The 17,500-nt window shown below is 28.7% G+C and overlaps 1 protein-coding gene across 1 annotated transcript in view; it reads right to left on the bottom strand.

Annotated features, from left to right (window-relative positions):
* LOC133650105 (reticulon-4 receptor-like 1) overlaps positions 1-17,500 on the bottom strand; it is a 47,990-nt gene that overhangs the window by 2,033 nt on the left and 28,457 nt on the right. Inside the window, exon 2 of the mRNA XM_062046933.1 lies at positions 10,779-11,224. Coding sequence (XP_061902917.1) covers positions 10,779-11,224 — 446 coding nt within the window. The remainder of the gene's footprint in view (positions 1-10,778; positions 11,225-17,500) is intronic.

Genomic DNA, 17,500 nt, shown 5'->3' with positions numbered 1-17,500 from the left:
CACCCGGATGGTTATCCTGCAGAGATAAGTCAGTTACAATGTCAACAACACCCAGATGGTTCTCCTGCAGAGATAAGTCAGTTACAATGTCAACAACACCCAGATGGTTCTCCTGCAGGGATAAGTCAGTTACAATGTCAACAACACCCGGATGGTTCTCCTGCAGAGATAAATCAGTTACAATGTCAACAACACCCGGATGGTTCTCCTGCGGAGATAAGTGAGTTACAATGTCAACAACAGCCAGATGGTTCTCCTGCGGAGATAAGTCAGTTACAATGTCAACAACACCCAGATGGTTCTCCTGCGGAGATAAGTCAGTTACAATGTCAACAACACCCGGATGGTTCTCCTGCAGAGATAAGTCAGTTACAATGTCAACAACACCCGGATGGTTCTCTTGCAGAGATAAGTCAGTTACAATGTCAACAACACCCGGATGGTTCTCCTGCGGAGATAAGTCAGTTACAATGTCAACAACACCCGGATGGTTCGCCTGCGGAGATAAGTCAGTTACAATGTCAACAACACCCGGATGGTTCTCCTGCAGGGATAAGTCAGTTACAATGTCAACAACACCCAGATGGTTCTCCTGCGGAGATAAGTCAGTTACAATGTCAACAACACCCGGATGGTTCTCCTGCAGAGATAAGTCAGTTACAATGTCAACAACACCCAGATGGTTCTCCTGCAGAGATAAGTCAGTTACAATGTCAACAACACCCGGATGTTCTCCTGCGGAGATAAGTCAGTTACAATGTCAACAACACCCAGATGGTTCTCCTGCAGAGATAAGTCAGTTACAGTGTCAACAACACCCAGATGGTTCTCCTGCGGAGATAAGTCAGTTACAATGTCAACAACACCCAGATGGTTCTCCTGCAGAGATAAGTCAGTTACAATGTCAACAACACCCAGATGGTTCTCCTGCAGAGATAAGTCAGTTACAATGTCAACAACACCCAGATGGTTCTCCTGCAGAGATAAGTCAGTTACAATGTCAACAACACCCGGATGGTTCTCCTGCGGAGATAAGTCAGTTACAATGTCAACAACACCCAGATGGTTCTCCTGCAGAGATAAGTCAGTTACAGTGTCAACAACACCCAGATGGTTCTCCTGCGGAGATAAGTCAGTTACAATGTCAACAACACCCAGATGGTTCTCCTGCAGAGATAAGTCAGTTACAATGTCAACAACACCCAGATGGTTCTCCTGCAGAGATAAGTCAGTTACAATGTCAACAACACCCGGATGGTTCTCCTGCGGAGATAAGTCAGTTACAATGTCAACAACACCCGGATGGTTCTCCTGTAGAGATAAGTCAGTCACAAAGTCAACAACCCCCAGATGGTTCTCCTGCAGAGATAAGTCAGTTACAATGTCAACAACACCCAGGCCATTTTGCTACTTTTCAACACAATGTGTCCATTTTTTTAACCTATAGGGCTCCAAGTTAGGATCTTAGGGATGCTTTTTTTTATTCAACACTTAAATCTCTCGTTCATATAAAGTTCATTTTTTCCCATTTTCTATCTTTTATGTCCTTTTTTGTCAAACTACTGTCTTTTATGACAAAAACACAAATTATGCAAACTCACAATACAATATTTAAAAAAATAAAAATGTCAAAGTGGAATATTTAGTGTGATGTAATTGGAGCCTTAATTAGGTCAATAATTAATAACATTGATTTTTAATTCATTATTATTCTTTTACATCCCCAGATCAATTTCAAATCTATCCAGCAATTACAAGTTTTTATTACTTTTTTGTTTTGTTTTGTTTTGTTTTGTTTTCTGCCATTTTTGTCAAACAAAACTTTGTTGTTTTTTATATGTCAAACACACAAAACAATATTTCCCTTAACATTGTTTTAAAGTGGAATATTTCATGTGATGTAATTGGAGCCAATGATTTTAATTTATTATTATTATTATTATTATTATTATTATTATTATTATTATTATTATTATTATTATTATTATTATGACAGTTTCAAAAAATCCCACAAAAATAATTGGGGACCCAACAGGGTCCCATTCATAAAAGTGTTAAAAATAAGTATTTTTGAAATTTAAATTTTGATTGATTTATTTATGTTTTACTTACAACACTTAAGTCTGTAGATGAACTTCTAATCTATCCGAGATTATACGTTTTTTTAAAGAATTTTTTTTGTTTGTTTTAGGCCCTTTTTGTCAAACAAAACTTTGTTGTTTTTTATATGTCAAACACACAAAACAATATTTCCCTTAACATAGTTTTAAAGTGGAATATTTCATGTGATGTAATTGGAGCCAATTCATTATTATTATTATTATTATTATTATTATTATTATTATTATTATTATTATTATTATTATTATTATTATAATGACAGTTTCAAAAAATCCCACAAAAATAATTGGGGACCCAACGGGGTCCCATTCATAAAAGTGTTAAAAATAAGTATTTTTGAAATTTAAATTTTTATTTATTTATTTATTTTTTTACTTACAACACTTAAATCTGTAGATGAACTTCTAATCTATCCGGAGATTATACGGTTTTTTTTAATGTTTTTTTTTTTTTTCCCGTTTTAGGCCCTTTTTGTCAAACAAAACTTCGTTTTTTTTATATGGCAAACACACAAAATATACAAAATAAAAAAGAGTAAAAGAGTAAAAAATAAGTATTTCTTTAATTTTTTTTAAAAATTTTTTTTAATTTACGTACAACGCTTGAGTCTGTCGATGAACTTCTAATCCATCCGGTGATTATAAGTTGTTTTTTCATGATTTTTTTTGTTTTTGTTTTAGGCCCTTTTTGTCAAACAAAACTTTGTTTTTTTATTTGGCAAACACACAAAATATATAGTATTTCCCTAAAAAATTACATTTGATGTGAAGTATATAAGTCCATAATTTATAACAACATTGATTTTAACTCATTAATGTTTTTTTTAATTTTTTTTTAGCAATGACAGTTTAAAAAAATCCCACTAAAACTCTTGGGGACCCAACAGGGTCCCATTCATAAATGTGTTAAAAATTAGTTGTTGTTTTTTTTTCCTACTTACAACACTTAAGTCTCTAGAATAACTTCAGATATATCCAGCAAATATACGTTTTTTTTTTGTATTTAGTTTTTTATGATTTTTTGTTTATTTTATTTCCTTTTTGTCAAACAAAACTTTGTTTTTTTATATGGCAAACACACAAAATATATAATATTTCCCCAAAAAATATATTTGATGTGAAGTATTTGGAGCCTTAAATAGGTCAATAATTTACAACAACATTGATTTTAATTCATTAATGTTTTTTGAACAATGACAATTTTAAAAAATCACACTAAAATTATTGGGGCCCCAGCAGGGTATTTAAAAAAATGTATTTTTAATACATTTTTTATTTATTTTTTACTTACAACACTTAAGTCTGTAGATGAACTTCTAATCTATCCGGCAATTATATGTTTTTTTTTTAAATTATTTTTTTTGTTTGTTTTATGACTTTTTTGTCAAACAGAACTTAGTTTTTTTTTAATGATTTTTTGTTTTGTTTTATGACTTTTTTGTCAAACAGAACTTAGTTTTTTTTTATATGGCAAACACACAAAATAAACAATATTTCCCTAAAAATAATATTTGCTGTGAAGTATATAGGTCAATAATTTATAACAACATTGATTTTAATTCTTTAATGTTTTTTGATCAATCACACTAAAACCCTGTTGGGTCCCCAAGAGTTATTCATAAAGTGTTAAAAATAAATCTTTTTTTTCTTCTTTTTTTCCTTACTTACAACTCTAGATTAACTTCAGATCAATCCAGCAAAAATATTTTATTTATTTATTAAATTTGTTATGATTTTTTGTTTATATTATGTTTATGCCCCTTGTCAAACGAAACTTTGTTGTTTTTTTTTTATATGGCAAACACACAAAATACACAATATTTCCCTAAATAATTATATTTGATGTGAAGTATATAAGTCAATAATTTATAACAACATTGATTCATGTTAATGTTGTAATTAATGTTTTTTGAGCAATAACAGTTTAAAAAAAAATCACACTAAAACTCTTGGGGACCCAACGGGGTCCCATTCATAAAAGTGTTAAAAATAATTATTTTTTAATTTTTAATTTGTATTTATTTATTTTACTTACAACGCTTAAGTCTGTAGATGAACTTCTAATCTGTCCGGCGATTATAAGTTGTTTTTTTTTAATGATTTTTTTGTTTTTGTTTGTTTTAATGCCATTTTTTTCAAACAAAACTTAGTTTTTTTATGTCAAACACACACAAAATATACAATATTTCCCTAAAAAATAATATTTGATGTGAAGTATATAAGTCAATAATTTATAACAACATTGACAGTTTAAAAAAAATCACACTAAAACTCTTAGGGGACCCAACAGGGTCCCATTCATAAAAGTGTTAAAAATACCAGTTTTTTTCCTTTTTCCTTTTCTTTTTTTTATTTATTTATTTTACTTACAATGCTTAAGTCTGTAGATGAACTTCTAATCTATCCGGCGATTATACGTTTTTTTTAAATTATTTAAAAAAAACATTTTTTTTTTTTTACGCCCTTTTTTTTGTATGGCAAACACACAAAATATATAATATTTCCCTAAAAAAATGATTTGATGTGAAGTATTTGGAGCCTTAAATAGGTCAATAATTTTAAAGAAAATTCATTAATGTTTTTTGAGCAATGGCAGTCTTAAAAAATCCACCTAAAATTCTTGGGGACCCAACAGGGTCCCATTCATAAAAGTGTTAAAAATACGAGTTTTTTTCCTTTTTCCTTTTCTTTTTTTATTTATTTATTTTACTTACAACGCTTAAGTCTGTAGATGAACTTCTAATCTATCCGGCAATTATATTTTGTTTTTTTTAAATTATTTTTTTTGTTTGTTTTATGACTTTTTTGTCAAACAGAACTTAGTTTTTTTTTAAATGATTTTTTGTTTTGTGTTATGACTTTTTTGTCAAACAGAACTTAGTTTTTTTTTATATGGCAAACACACAAAATAAACAATATTTCCCTAAAAATAATATTTGCTGTGAAGTATATAGGTCAATAATTTATAACAACATTGATTTTAATTCTTTAATGTTTTTTGATCAATCACACTAAAACCCTGTTGGGTCCCCAAGAGTTATTCATAAAGTGTTAAAAATAAATCTTTTTTTTCTTCTTTTTTTTCTAACTTACAACTCTAGATTAACTTCAGATCAATCCAGCAAAAATATTTTATTTATTTATTAAATTTGTTATGATTTTTTGTTTATTTTATGTTTATGCCCCTTGTCAAACGAAACTTTGTTGTTTTTTTTATATGGCAAACACACAAAATATACAATATTTCCCTAAATAATTATATTTGATGTGAAGTATATAAGTCAATAATTTATAACAACATTGATTCATGTTAATGTTTTAATTAATGTTTTTTGAGCGATGACAGTTAAAAAAAAATCACACTAAAACTCTTGGGGACCCAACAGGGTCCCATTCATAAAAGTGTTAAAAATAATTATTTTTTAATTTTTAATTTGTATTTATTTATTTTACTTACAACGCTTAAGTCTGTAGATGAACTTCTAATCTATCCGGCGATTATAAGTTGTTTTTTTTTATGATTTTTTTTGTTTTTGTTTGTTTTAATGCCCTTTTTTTCAAACAAAACTTCGTTTTTTTATGTCAAACACACAAAATATACAATATTTCCCTAAAAAATAATATTTGATGTGAAGTATATACGTCAATGATTTATAACAAAATTGACAGTTTAAAAAAAATCACACTAAAACTCTTAGGGGACCCAACAGGGTCCCATTCATAAAAGTGTTAAAAATACGAGTTTTTTTCTTTTGTCCTTTTCTTTTTTTATTTATTTATTTTACTTACAATGCTTAAGTCTGTAGATGAACTTCTAATCTATCCGGCGATTATATGTTTTTTTTTAAATTATTTTTTTATTTATTTTTTATTTTGTTTTACGCCCTTTTTTTTGTATGGCAAACACACAAAATATATAATATTTCCCTAAAAAAATGATTTGATGTGAAGTATTTGGAGCCTTAAATAGGTCAATAATTTATAAGAAAATTCATTAATGTTTTTTGAGCAATGGCAGTTTAAAAAAATCCCACTAAAACTCTTGGGGACCAAACGGGGTCCCATTCATAAAAGTGTTAAAAATAAGTTTTTAAGTCTCTCGATTAACTTCAGATTTACCCGGCGATTATAGGTTTTTAATTTTTTTAATGTTTTGTTTCTTTGTTTTATGCCCTTTTATTGAATAAAACAATGTTTTTTATATGGCAAACACACAAAATACACAATATTTCCCTAAATAATTATATTTGATGTGAAGTATATAAGTCAATAATTTATAACAACATTGATTCATGTTAATGTTTTAATTAAGGTTTTTTGAGCAATGACAGTTTAAAAAAAAATCACACTAAAACTCTTAGGGGACCCAACAGGGTCCCATTCATAAAAGTGTTAAAAATACGAGTTTTTTTCCTTTTTCCTTTTCTTTTTTTATTTATTTATTTTACTTACAACGCTTAAGTCTGTAGATGAACTTCTAATCTATCCGGCGATTATACGTTTTTTAATTTTTTTTTATTTTTTAATTTTTGTTTTTGTTTTACGCCCTTTTTTTTGTATGGCAAACACACAAAATATATAATATTTCCCTAAAAAATGATTTGATGTGAAGTATTTGGAGCCTTAAATAGGTCAATAATTTTAAAGAAAATTCATTAATGTTTTTTGAGCAATGGCAGTCTTAAAAAATCCACCTAAAATTCTTGGGGACCCAACGAGGTCCCATTCATAAAAGTGTTAAAAATAATTATTTTTTAATTTTTAATTTGTATTTATTTATTTTACTTACAACGCTTAAGTCTGTAGATGAACTTCTAATCTATCCGGCGATTATAAGTTGTTTTTTTTAATGATTTTTTTAGTTTTTGTTTGTTTTAATGCCCTTTTTTTCAAACAAAACTTCGTTTTTTTATGTCAAACACAGAAAATATACAATATTTCCCTAAAAAATAATATTTGATGTGAAGTATATAAGTCAATGATTTATAACAACATTGACAGTTTAAAAAAAAATCACACTAAAACTCTTAGGGGACCCAACATAGTCCCATTCATAAAAGTGTTAAAAATATGAGTTTTTTTCTTTTTTCCTTTTCTTTTTTTATTTATTTATTTTACTTACAACGCTTGAGTCTGTAGATGAACTTCTAATCCATCCGGCGATTATAAGTTGTTTTTTTTAATGATTTTTTTGTTTTTGTTTGTTTTAATGCCCTTTTTTTCAAACAAAACTTAGTTTTTTTTATGTCAAACACACAAAATATACAATATTTCCCTAAAAAAAAAATATTTTATGTGAATTATTTGGAGCTTTAAATATGTCAATAATTTATGAGAAAATTCATTAATGTTTTTTGAGCAATGGCAGTTTAAAAAAATCCCACTAAAACTCTTGGGGACCCAACGGGATCCCATTCATAAAAGTGTTAAAAATAAGTTTTTAAGTCTCTCGATTAACTTCAGATTTACCCGGCGATTATAGGTTTTTAATATTTTTAATGTTTTGTTTCTTTGTTTTATGCCCTTTTATTAAATAAAACAATGTTTTTTATATGGCAAACACACAAAATACACAATATTTCCCTAAATAATTATATTTGATGTGAAGTATATAAGTCAGTAATTTATAACAACATTGATTCATGTTAATGTTTTAATTAATGTTTTTTGAGCAATGACAGTTTAAAAAAATCACACTAAAACTCTTGGGGACCCAACGGGGTCCCATTCATAAAAAAGTTAAAAAATAATTATTTTTTAATTTTTAATTTGTATTTATTTATTTTACTTACAACGCTTGAGTCTGTAGATGAACTTCTAATCCATCCGGCGATTATAAGTTGTTTTTTTTAATGATTTTTTTGTTTTTGTTTGTTTTAATGCCCTTTTTTTCAAACAAAACTTAGTTTTTTTTATGTCAAACACACAAAATATACAATATTTCCCTAAAAAAAAAATATTTTATGTGAATTATTTGGAGCCTTAAATATGTCAATAATTTATGAGAAAATTCATTAATGTTTTTTGAGCAATGGCAGTTTAAAAAAATCCCACTAAAACTCTTGGGGACCCAACGGGATCCCATTCATAAAAGTGTTAAAAATAAGTTTTTAAGTCTCTCGATTAACTTCAGATTTACCCGGCGATTATAGGTTTTTAATATTTTTAATGTTTTGTTTCTTTGTTTTATGCCCTTTTATTAAATAAAACAATGTTTTTTATATGGCAAACACACAAAATACACAATATTTCCCTAAATAATTATATTTGATGTGAAGTATATAAGTCAGTAATTTATAACAACATTGATTCATGTTAATGTTTTAATTAATGTTTTTTGAGCAATGACAGTTTAAAAAAATCACACTAAAACTCTTGGGGACCCAACGGGGTCCCATTCATAAAAGTGTTAAAAATAATTATTTTTTAATTTTTAATTTGTATTTATTTATTTTACTTACAACGCTTGAGTCTGTAGATGAACTTCTAATCTATCCGGCGATTATAAGTTGTTTTTTTTAATGATTTTTTTTGTTTTTGTTTGTTTTAATGCCCTTTTTTTCAAACAAAACTTAGTTTTTTTATGTCAAACACACACAAAATATACAATATTTCCCTAAAAAATAATATTTGATGTGAAGTATATAAGTCAATAATTTATAACAACATTGACAGTTTAAAAAAAATCACACTAAAACTCTTAGGGGACCCAACAGGGTCCCATTCATAAAAGTGTTAAAAATACGTTTTTTTTTCTTTTTTCCTTTTCTTTTTTTATTTATTTATTTTACTTACAACGCTTAAGTCTGTAGATGAACTTCTAATCTATCCGGCAATTATACATTTAAAAAAAAAAAAAGTTTTTTTTTTTTTGGTTTTACGCCCTTTTTTTTGTATGGCAAACACACAAAATATATAATATTTCCCTAAAAAAATGATTTGATGTGAAGTATTTGGAGCCTTAAATAGGTCAATAATTTTTAAAAAAATTCATTAATGTTTTTTGAGCAATGGCAGTTTTAAAAAATCCACCTAAAATTCTTGGGGACCCAACGAGGTCCCATTCATAAAAGTGTTAAAAATAATTATTTTTTCATTTTCAATTTGTATTTATTTATCTTACTTACAACGCTTAAGTCTGTAGATGAACTTCTAATCTGTCCGGCGATTATAAGTTGTTTTTTTTAATGATTTTTTTTTGTTTTTGTTTGTTTTAATGCCCTTTTTTTCAAACAAAACTTAGTTTTTTTTATGTCAAACACACAAAATATACAATATTTCCCTAAAAAATAATATTTGATGTGAAGTATATAAGTCAATAATTTATAACAACATTGACAGTTTAAAAAAAATCACACTAAAACTCTTAGAGGACCCAACAGGGTCCCATTCATAAAAGTGTTAAAAATACGATTTTTTTTCTTTTTTCCTTTTCTTTTTTTATTTATTTATTTTACTTACAACGCTTAAGTCTGTAGATGAACTTCTAATCTATCCGGCGATTATACGTTTTTTTTATTATTATAATTTTTTTTTTTTGTTTGTTTGTTTTACGCCCTTTTTTTTGTATGGCAAACACACAAAATATATAATATTTCCCTAAAAAAATGATTTGATTTGAAGTATTTGGAGCCTTAAATAGGTCAATAATTTTAAAGAAAATTCATTAATGTTTTTTGAGCAATGGCAGTTTTAAAAAAATCCACCTAAAATTCTTGGTGACCCAACGGGGTCCCATTCATAAAAGTGTTAAAAATACGAGTTTTTTTCCTTTTTCCTTTTCTTTTTTTATTTATTTATTTTACTTACAACGCTTAAGTCTGTAGATGAACTTCTAATCTATCCGGCGATTATACGTTTTTTTTAAAATTATTATTATTTTAATTTTTTGTTTTGTTTTACGCCCTTTTTTTTGTATGGCAAACACACAAAATATATAATATTTCCCTAAAAAAATGATTTGATGTGAAGTATTTGGAGCCTTAAATAGGTCAATAATTTTAAAGATAATTCATTACTGTTTTTTGAGCAATGGCAGTTTTAAAAAATCCCACTAAAACTCTTGGGGACCCAACGGGGTCCCATTCATAAAAGTGTTAAAAATACGAGTTTTTTTCCTTTTTCCTTTTCTTTTTTTATTTATTTATTTTACTTACAACGCTTGAGTCTGTAGATGAACTTCTAATCTATCCGGCGATTATACGTTTTTTTTTTTATTATTATTTTTTTAAATTTTTTTTTCTGTTTTACGCCCTTTTTTTTGTATGGCAAACACACAAAATATATAATATTTCCCTAAAAAAATGATTTGATGTGAAGTATTTGGAGCCTTAAATAGGTCAATAATTTTAAAGAAAATTCATTAATGTTTTTTGAGCAATGGCAGTTTTAAAAAAAAATCACAGTAAAACTCTTGGGGACCCAACGGGGTCCCATTCATAAAAGTGTTAAAAATAAGCATTTTTTTTTCTCTTACTTATAACACTTAATTATTATAATTTTGCAACTTTTTGTCTTGCGCTTCACCTGTTTCAACTTTTATTCCACTTTTTAATGTTTGTTTTTTTTAACAGCTTTTTTAGAATGCGCCAGGAAGCGTGAAAAAACGAGCCGGGGGGGGCCGCACTTTGGAGCCCCCTGGCTGAGGAGCATGTGTACCTGCAGGTAGAGATACTGGAGGTTGTGCAGGCCCTCAAAGATGGCGAAGGGCAGGCTGAGCAGGCCGCAGCGGTACAGGTGCAGGGCGCTGAGGCGGCCCAGGCCCCGGAAGGTGTCGGCGTCGATGGCCCCCAGGTGGCGGTTGTCCCCCAGGTCCAGCTCCTCCAGACGGCGGAAGCCGTGGAAGGTGGACGGCTGGATGTAGGAGATGTTGTTGGAGTAGAGCCACAGCATGGCCGTAGCGGGCGAGAAGTGACCGCGCAGCAGCCGCTGGATCTTGTTGTTCTGCAGGAAGACGCGCTCCGACAGGGCCGGGATGCCCTCGGGCACGGCGTGGAAGTTGTGGGCCTGGCAGGACACGGTGCTGGGGGACGTGTAGCAGATGCAGTGGTGAGGACACGGCAGCGACACGTCCAGACCGCACAGCACCAGCAGCAGCTCCAGACCTGCAGAACCAGAGAACCACACGCCGGGCGGGGAAAAGGTCACAATTTCACAAGAAAAAGGTCACAATTTCACTAGAAAAAACGTAGAATTTTGGCAGTGTTATAATAAAAGTCGTCAAAATGTTACAAGGAAAACCGAACGTGTGTGCGATATTGTGATAAAAGTTGGAATTTGACTCAATAACAGTCACAATTTTATAAGAAGAGCTTAACATTTTGGCGATTTTATGAAAAGAGTCGTAATTTTACTTCGACAAAAAGTCACAATTTTATAAGGAAACTAACATTTTGGCAATGTTATAATAATAGTCGGAATTTTGCTGGGCACAATTAAGACAAAAGTCATAATTTAACTCAAAAAAGTCACCGTTTTAAAAGGACAACAACAACAAAAAATGGGCAAAATTGTGATAAAAGTCAGAGTTTTATATGACAAATGTCACCATTTTGCATTAAAAAGTCGTAATTTGACATTAAAAAAAAAAAAGTCATAATTTTACATTAAAAAAGTACACATTTTCCGAGAAAATATTGCAATATTACAGAAACAGAAAAAATTGTTCCCAATTTTATAAGTAAAAAGTCGACACACCCCTTTTAGTTAATTTTAAAACATTTTAATTTTTTTTTGTCTGTAATTGTTTTTTTAATCTACATTACTTACTTCAAGTTATTACAGAATCTCTCTCTCTCTCTCTCTCTCTCTCTCTCTCTCTCTCTCTCTCTCTCTCTCTCTCTCTCTCTCTCTCTCTCTCTCTCTCTCTCTATATATATATATATATATATATATATATATATATATATATATATATATATATATATATATATATATATATATATATGTATATATGTATTTTTATTTTTTTATTTTTATTTTTTATTATTAATTTTGGCCAAAGGGGGCGCATTTTAATTTCTTACACACTCTTGTTATTTCATATGTTGGCCAGAGGGGGAGCACTCTTAAAACCAGCACACATTAAAAAAACTTAGAATTTTGGCAGTTTTATAATAAAAGCTATTAAAAGTTTGTTGATTTACTGAAAAACTGAACATTTATTCAATATTATGATAAAAGTTGGAATTCTTGAGACCTGAGAAAAATGCCTACCTCTTTAGGACAACACTTTCTAGATATATAAAGAATTGTATTTACGACATTAATAATATATACATACTATGCAAATATAAAAAAGCTTGGGGGCGCATTTTAATTTCTTACACACACTTGTTATTTCATATGTTGGCCAGAGGGGGAGCACTTTTAAAACCAGCACACATTAAAAAAACTTAAAATTTTGGCAGTTTTATAATAAAAGCTATTATAAGTTTGTTGATTTACTGAAAAACTGAACATTTATGCAATATTATGATAAAAGTTGGAATTCTTGAGACCTGAGAAAAATGCCTACCTCTTTAGGACCAGCCTTTCTAGATACATAAAGAAGTGTATTTACAACATTAATAATATATACATACTATGCAAATATGAAAAAGCTTGTTGCGAAAAATGAGTTGAAATTTCACAAGAAAAAGGTCACAATTTCACAAGAAAAACTTTGGAATTTTTTTTTGGCAGTATTATAAAAAAAGTCGTCATTTTACTCAACGCAAGTCAAAATTTGACAAGAAAAACTGAACGATTGTGCAATATTATAAAAGTTGGAATTTGACTCAATAACAGTCACAATTTTATAAGAAGAACTTAACATTTTGGCAATTTTATGAAAAGAGTCGTAATTTTACTTCGACAAAAGTCACAATTTTATAAGGAAACTAACATTTTGGCAATGTTATAATAATACTCGGAATTTTGCTGGGCACAATTATGACAAAAGTCATAATTTAACTCAAAAAAGTCACCGTTTTACCAGGACAACAACAACAAAAAATGGGCAAAATTGTGATAAAAGTCAGAGTTTTATATGACAAATGTCACCACTTTGCATTAAAAAGTCGTAATTTGACATTAAAAAAAAAAAGTCATAATTTTACATTAAAAAAGTACACATTTTCCGAGAAAATATTGCAATATTACAGAAACAGAAAAAATTGTTCCCAATTTTATAAGTAAAAAGTCGACACACCCCTTTTAGTTAATTTTAAAACATTTAAAAAATGTTTTTGTCTGTAGTTGTTTTTTTTAATCTACATTACTTACTTCAAGTTATTACAGAATGTCTCTCTCTCTCTCTCTCTCTCTCTCTCTCTCTCGCTCTTCTCTCTCTCTCTCTCTCTCTCTCTCTCTCTCTCTCTCTCTCTCTCTCTCTCTCTCTCTCTCTCTCTCTCTCTATATATATATATATATATTTTTTTTTTATTATTAATTTTGGCCAAAGGGGGCGCATTTTAATTTCTTACACACACTTGTTATTTCATATGTTGGCCAGAGGGGGAGCACTTTTAAAACCAGCACACATTAAAAAAAAACTTGGAATTTTGGCAGTTTTATAATAAAAGCTATTAAAAGTTTGTTGATTTACTGAAAAACTGAACGTTTATGCAATATTATGATAAAAGTTGGAATTCTTGAGACCTGAGAAAAATGCCTCCCTCTTTAGGACAACACTTTCTAGATACATAAAGAAGTGTATTTACAACATTAATAATATATACATACTATGCAAATATAAAAAAGCTTGTTGCGAAAAATGAGTTGGAATTTCACAAGAAAAAGGTCACAATTTCACAAGAAAAACTTTGGAATTTTTTTTTGGCAGTATTATAAAAAAAGTCGTCATTTTACTCAACGCAAGTCAAAATTTGACAAGAAAAACTGAACATTTGTGCAATATTATAAAAGTTGGAATTTGACTCAATAACAGTCACAATTTTATAAGAAGAACTTAACATTTTGGCAATTTTATGAAAAGAGTCGTAATTTTACTTCGACAAAAGTCACAATTTTATAAGGAAACTAACATTTTGGCAATGTTATAATAATACTCGGAATTTTGCTGGGCACAATTATGACAAAAGTCATAATTTAACTCAAAAAAGTCACCGTTTTACCAGGACAACAACAACAAAAAATGGGCAAAATTGTGATAAAAGTCAGAATTTTATTTGACAAATGTCACCACTTTGCATTAAAAAGTCGTAATTTGACATAAAAAAAAAAAAAGTCATAATTTTACATGAAAAAAGTACACATTTTCCGAGAAAATATTGCAATATTACAGAAACAGAAAAAATGGTTCCCAATTTTATAAGTAAAAAGTCGACACACCCCTTTTAGTTAATTTTAAAACATTTAAAAATGTTTTTGTCTGTAATTGTTTTTTTTAATCTACATTACTTACTTCAAGTTATTACAGAATGTCTCTCTCTATATATATATATATATATATATATATATATATATATATATATATATATATATATATATATATATATATATATATATATATATATATATATATATATATATATATATATATATATATATATATATATATATATATATTATTAATTTTGGCCAAAGGGGGCGCATTTTAATTTCTTACACACACTTGTTATTTCATATGTTGGCCAGAGGGGGAGCACTTTTAAAACCAGCACACATTAAAAAAAACTTAGAATTTTGGCAGTTTTATAATAAAAGCTATTAAAAGTTTGTTGATTTACTGAAAAACTGAACGTTTATGCAATATTATGATAAAAGTTGGAATTCTTGAGACCTGAGAAAAATGCCCACCTCTTTAGGACAACACTTTCTAGATATATAAAGAATTGTATTTACGACATTAATAATATATACATACTATGCAAATATAAAAAAGCTTGTTGTGAAAAATGAGTTGGAATTTCACAAGAAAAAAGTCACAATTTCACAAGAAAAACTTTGAATTTTGGCAGTATTATAATAAAAGTCGTCATTTTACTCAAAGCAAGTCAACATTTGACAAGAAAAACTGAACATTTGTGCAATATTATGATAAAAGTTGGAATTTGACTCAATAACAGTCGCAGTTTTACAAGAAAAGCTTAACATTTTGACAATTTTATAAAAAAAAGAGTCGTCATTTTACTCGACAAAAGTCACAATTTTATCAAAACTTTAAAATGTTGGCAATATTATAATAATAGTCGGAATTTTACTTGGCACAATTATGACAAAAGTCATAATTTTGACAAAAGTCATAATTTAACTCAAAGAATGTCACTATTTTACAAGAACAACAAAAAAAAATTGGCAATATTGTGACAAAAGTCAGAATTTTATATGACAAATGTCACCATTTTGCATACTAAAGTCATAATTTACATTAAAAAGTATTAATTTTACGAGAAAATATTGCAATATTACAGAAACAGAAAAAAAAATATGAAATTGTTCCCAATTTTACAAGTAAAAAGTCGACACATTGTGAGAAAAAGACTGCTTTTAGTTCATTTTAAACATTTTTTAAATGTTTTTGTCTTTAATAGGTTTTTAATCTTCATTATTTACTTCAAGTTATTACAGTATGTCTCTCTATACATATTTATTATTATTTTTTAAATACATTTTGGCCAAAGGGGGCGCATTTCAATATCTTACACACACTTGTTATTTCATATGTTGACCAGAGGGGGAGCACTTTTAAAAGCGACACACAGTCAAAAAACTTTGGCAGTGTTATAATAAAAGTCGTCATTTTACTCAAAGCAAGTCAACATTTGACAAGAAAAACTGAACATTTGTGCAATATTATGATAAAAGTTGGAATTTGACTCAATAACAGTCGCAGTTTGACAAGAAAAGCTTAACATTTTGACAATTTTATAAAAAAAGAGTCGTCATTTTACTCGACAAAAGTCACAATTTTATCAAAACTTTAAAATGTTGGCAATATTATAATAATAGTCGGGAAATTTTACTTGGCACAATTATGACAAAAGTCATAATTTTGACAAAAGTCATAATTTAACTCAAAGAATGTCACTATTTTACAAGAACAACAAAAAAATTGGCAATATTGTGATAAAAGTCAGAATTTTGTATGACAAATGTCACCATTTTGCATTTAAAAAGTCATAATTTTACATAAAAAAGTCATAATTTTACATAAGAAAATACAAATTTTATGAGAAAATATTGCAATATTACAGAAACAGAAAAAAAATGTGAAATTGTTCTGAATTTTATAAGTAAAAAGTTGACACATTGTGAGAAAAGACTGCTTTTAGTTCATTTTAAATTCTTTAAAAAAATGTTTTGTCTGTAATTGGTTTTTAATCTTCATTATTTACTTGAAGTTATTACAGTATGTCTCTATATACATATTTATGTTATTTTATTTTATTAATTTTGGCCAAAGGGGGGCGCATTTCAATTTCTTGCACACACTTGTTATTTCATATGTTGACCAGAGGGGGAACACTTTTAAAACCGACACACAGTCAAAAAACGTAGAATTTTGGCAGTTTTATAATAAAAGCTATTAAAAGTTTGTTGACTTACTCAACGCAGGTCAAAATTTGACAAGACAAACTGAACATTTGTGCAATATTATGATAAAAGTTGGAATTCGACTCAATAACAGTCGCAGTTTGACAAGAAAAGCTGAACATTTTGACAATTTTATAAGGCAACTTTAAAACGTTGGCAATATTGTAATAATAGTCGGAATTTTACTTGGGAAAAATGATGACAAAAGTCATCATTTTACTCCAAAAATGTCACTATTTTATCACGAAATAATTGGCAATATTGTGATAAAAGTCAGAATTTTATATGACATGCATTAAAAAGTAAGAATTTTACATAAAAAAGTCATTATTTTACGGGAAAACATTGCAATACTACAGAAACAGAAATAGTATGAGGAATTGTTCCCAATTTTATAAGAAAAAAGTCGACATATTGTGAGAAAAAGACTACTTTTAGTTAAGTTATTTTTTATTTTATTTTTTGTAATTGGATTTTAGTCTTCATTATTTACTTCAAGTTATTACAGTATGTCTCTACATACGTGTTTATTTTATTCATTTTGGCCAAAGGGGGCGCATTTCAATTTCTTACACACACTTGTTATTTCATATGTTGACCAGAGGGGGAGCACTTTTAAAAGCGACACACAGTCCATTTAAAAAAAAATCCCTCCTTTTTGGGACCACCCTCATTTTGATGGACGCACCTGTCAAAGTTTACTTTTGTATGCACATTAAATCAACAGAAAAATCCTGACTTTGGAGCAATGTTCACGGACTCTAGTATTTGGCTCTCTGTTAGATGCAATGTTATTGGGACCGTGATTGATGTCATCACTTGTTCACACCTCCTCATATGGA

This window comes from Entelurus aequoreus, linkage group LG05, assembly GCF_033978785.1.
Source record: "Entelurus aequoreus isolate RoL-2023_Sb linkage group LG05, RoL_Eaeq_v1.1, whole genome shotgun sequence".
NCBI classification, from domain to species: Eukaryota; Metazoa; Chordata; class Actinopteri; order Syngnathiformes; family Syngnathidae; genus Entelurus; species Entelurus aequoreus.
The sequence above is the reverse complement of the archived record's forward strand: the minus strand, read 5'-3'. Positions and strand labels throughout refer to the sequence as shown.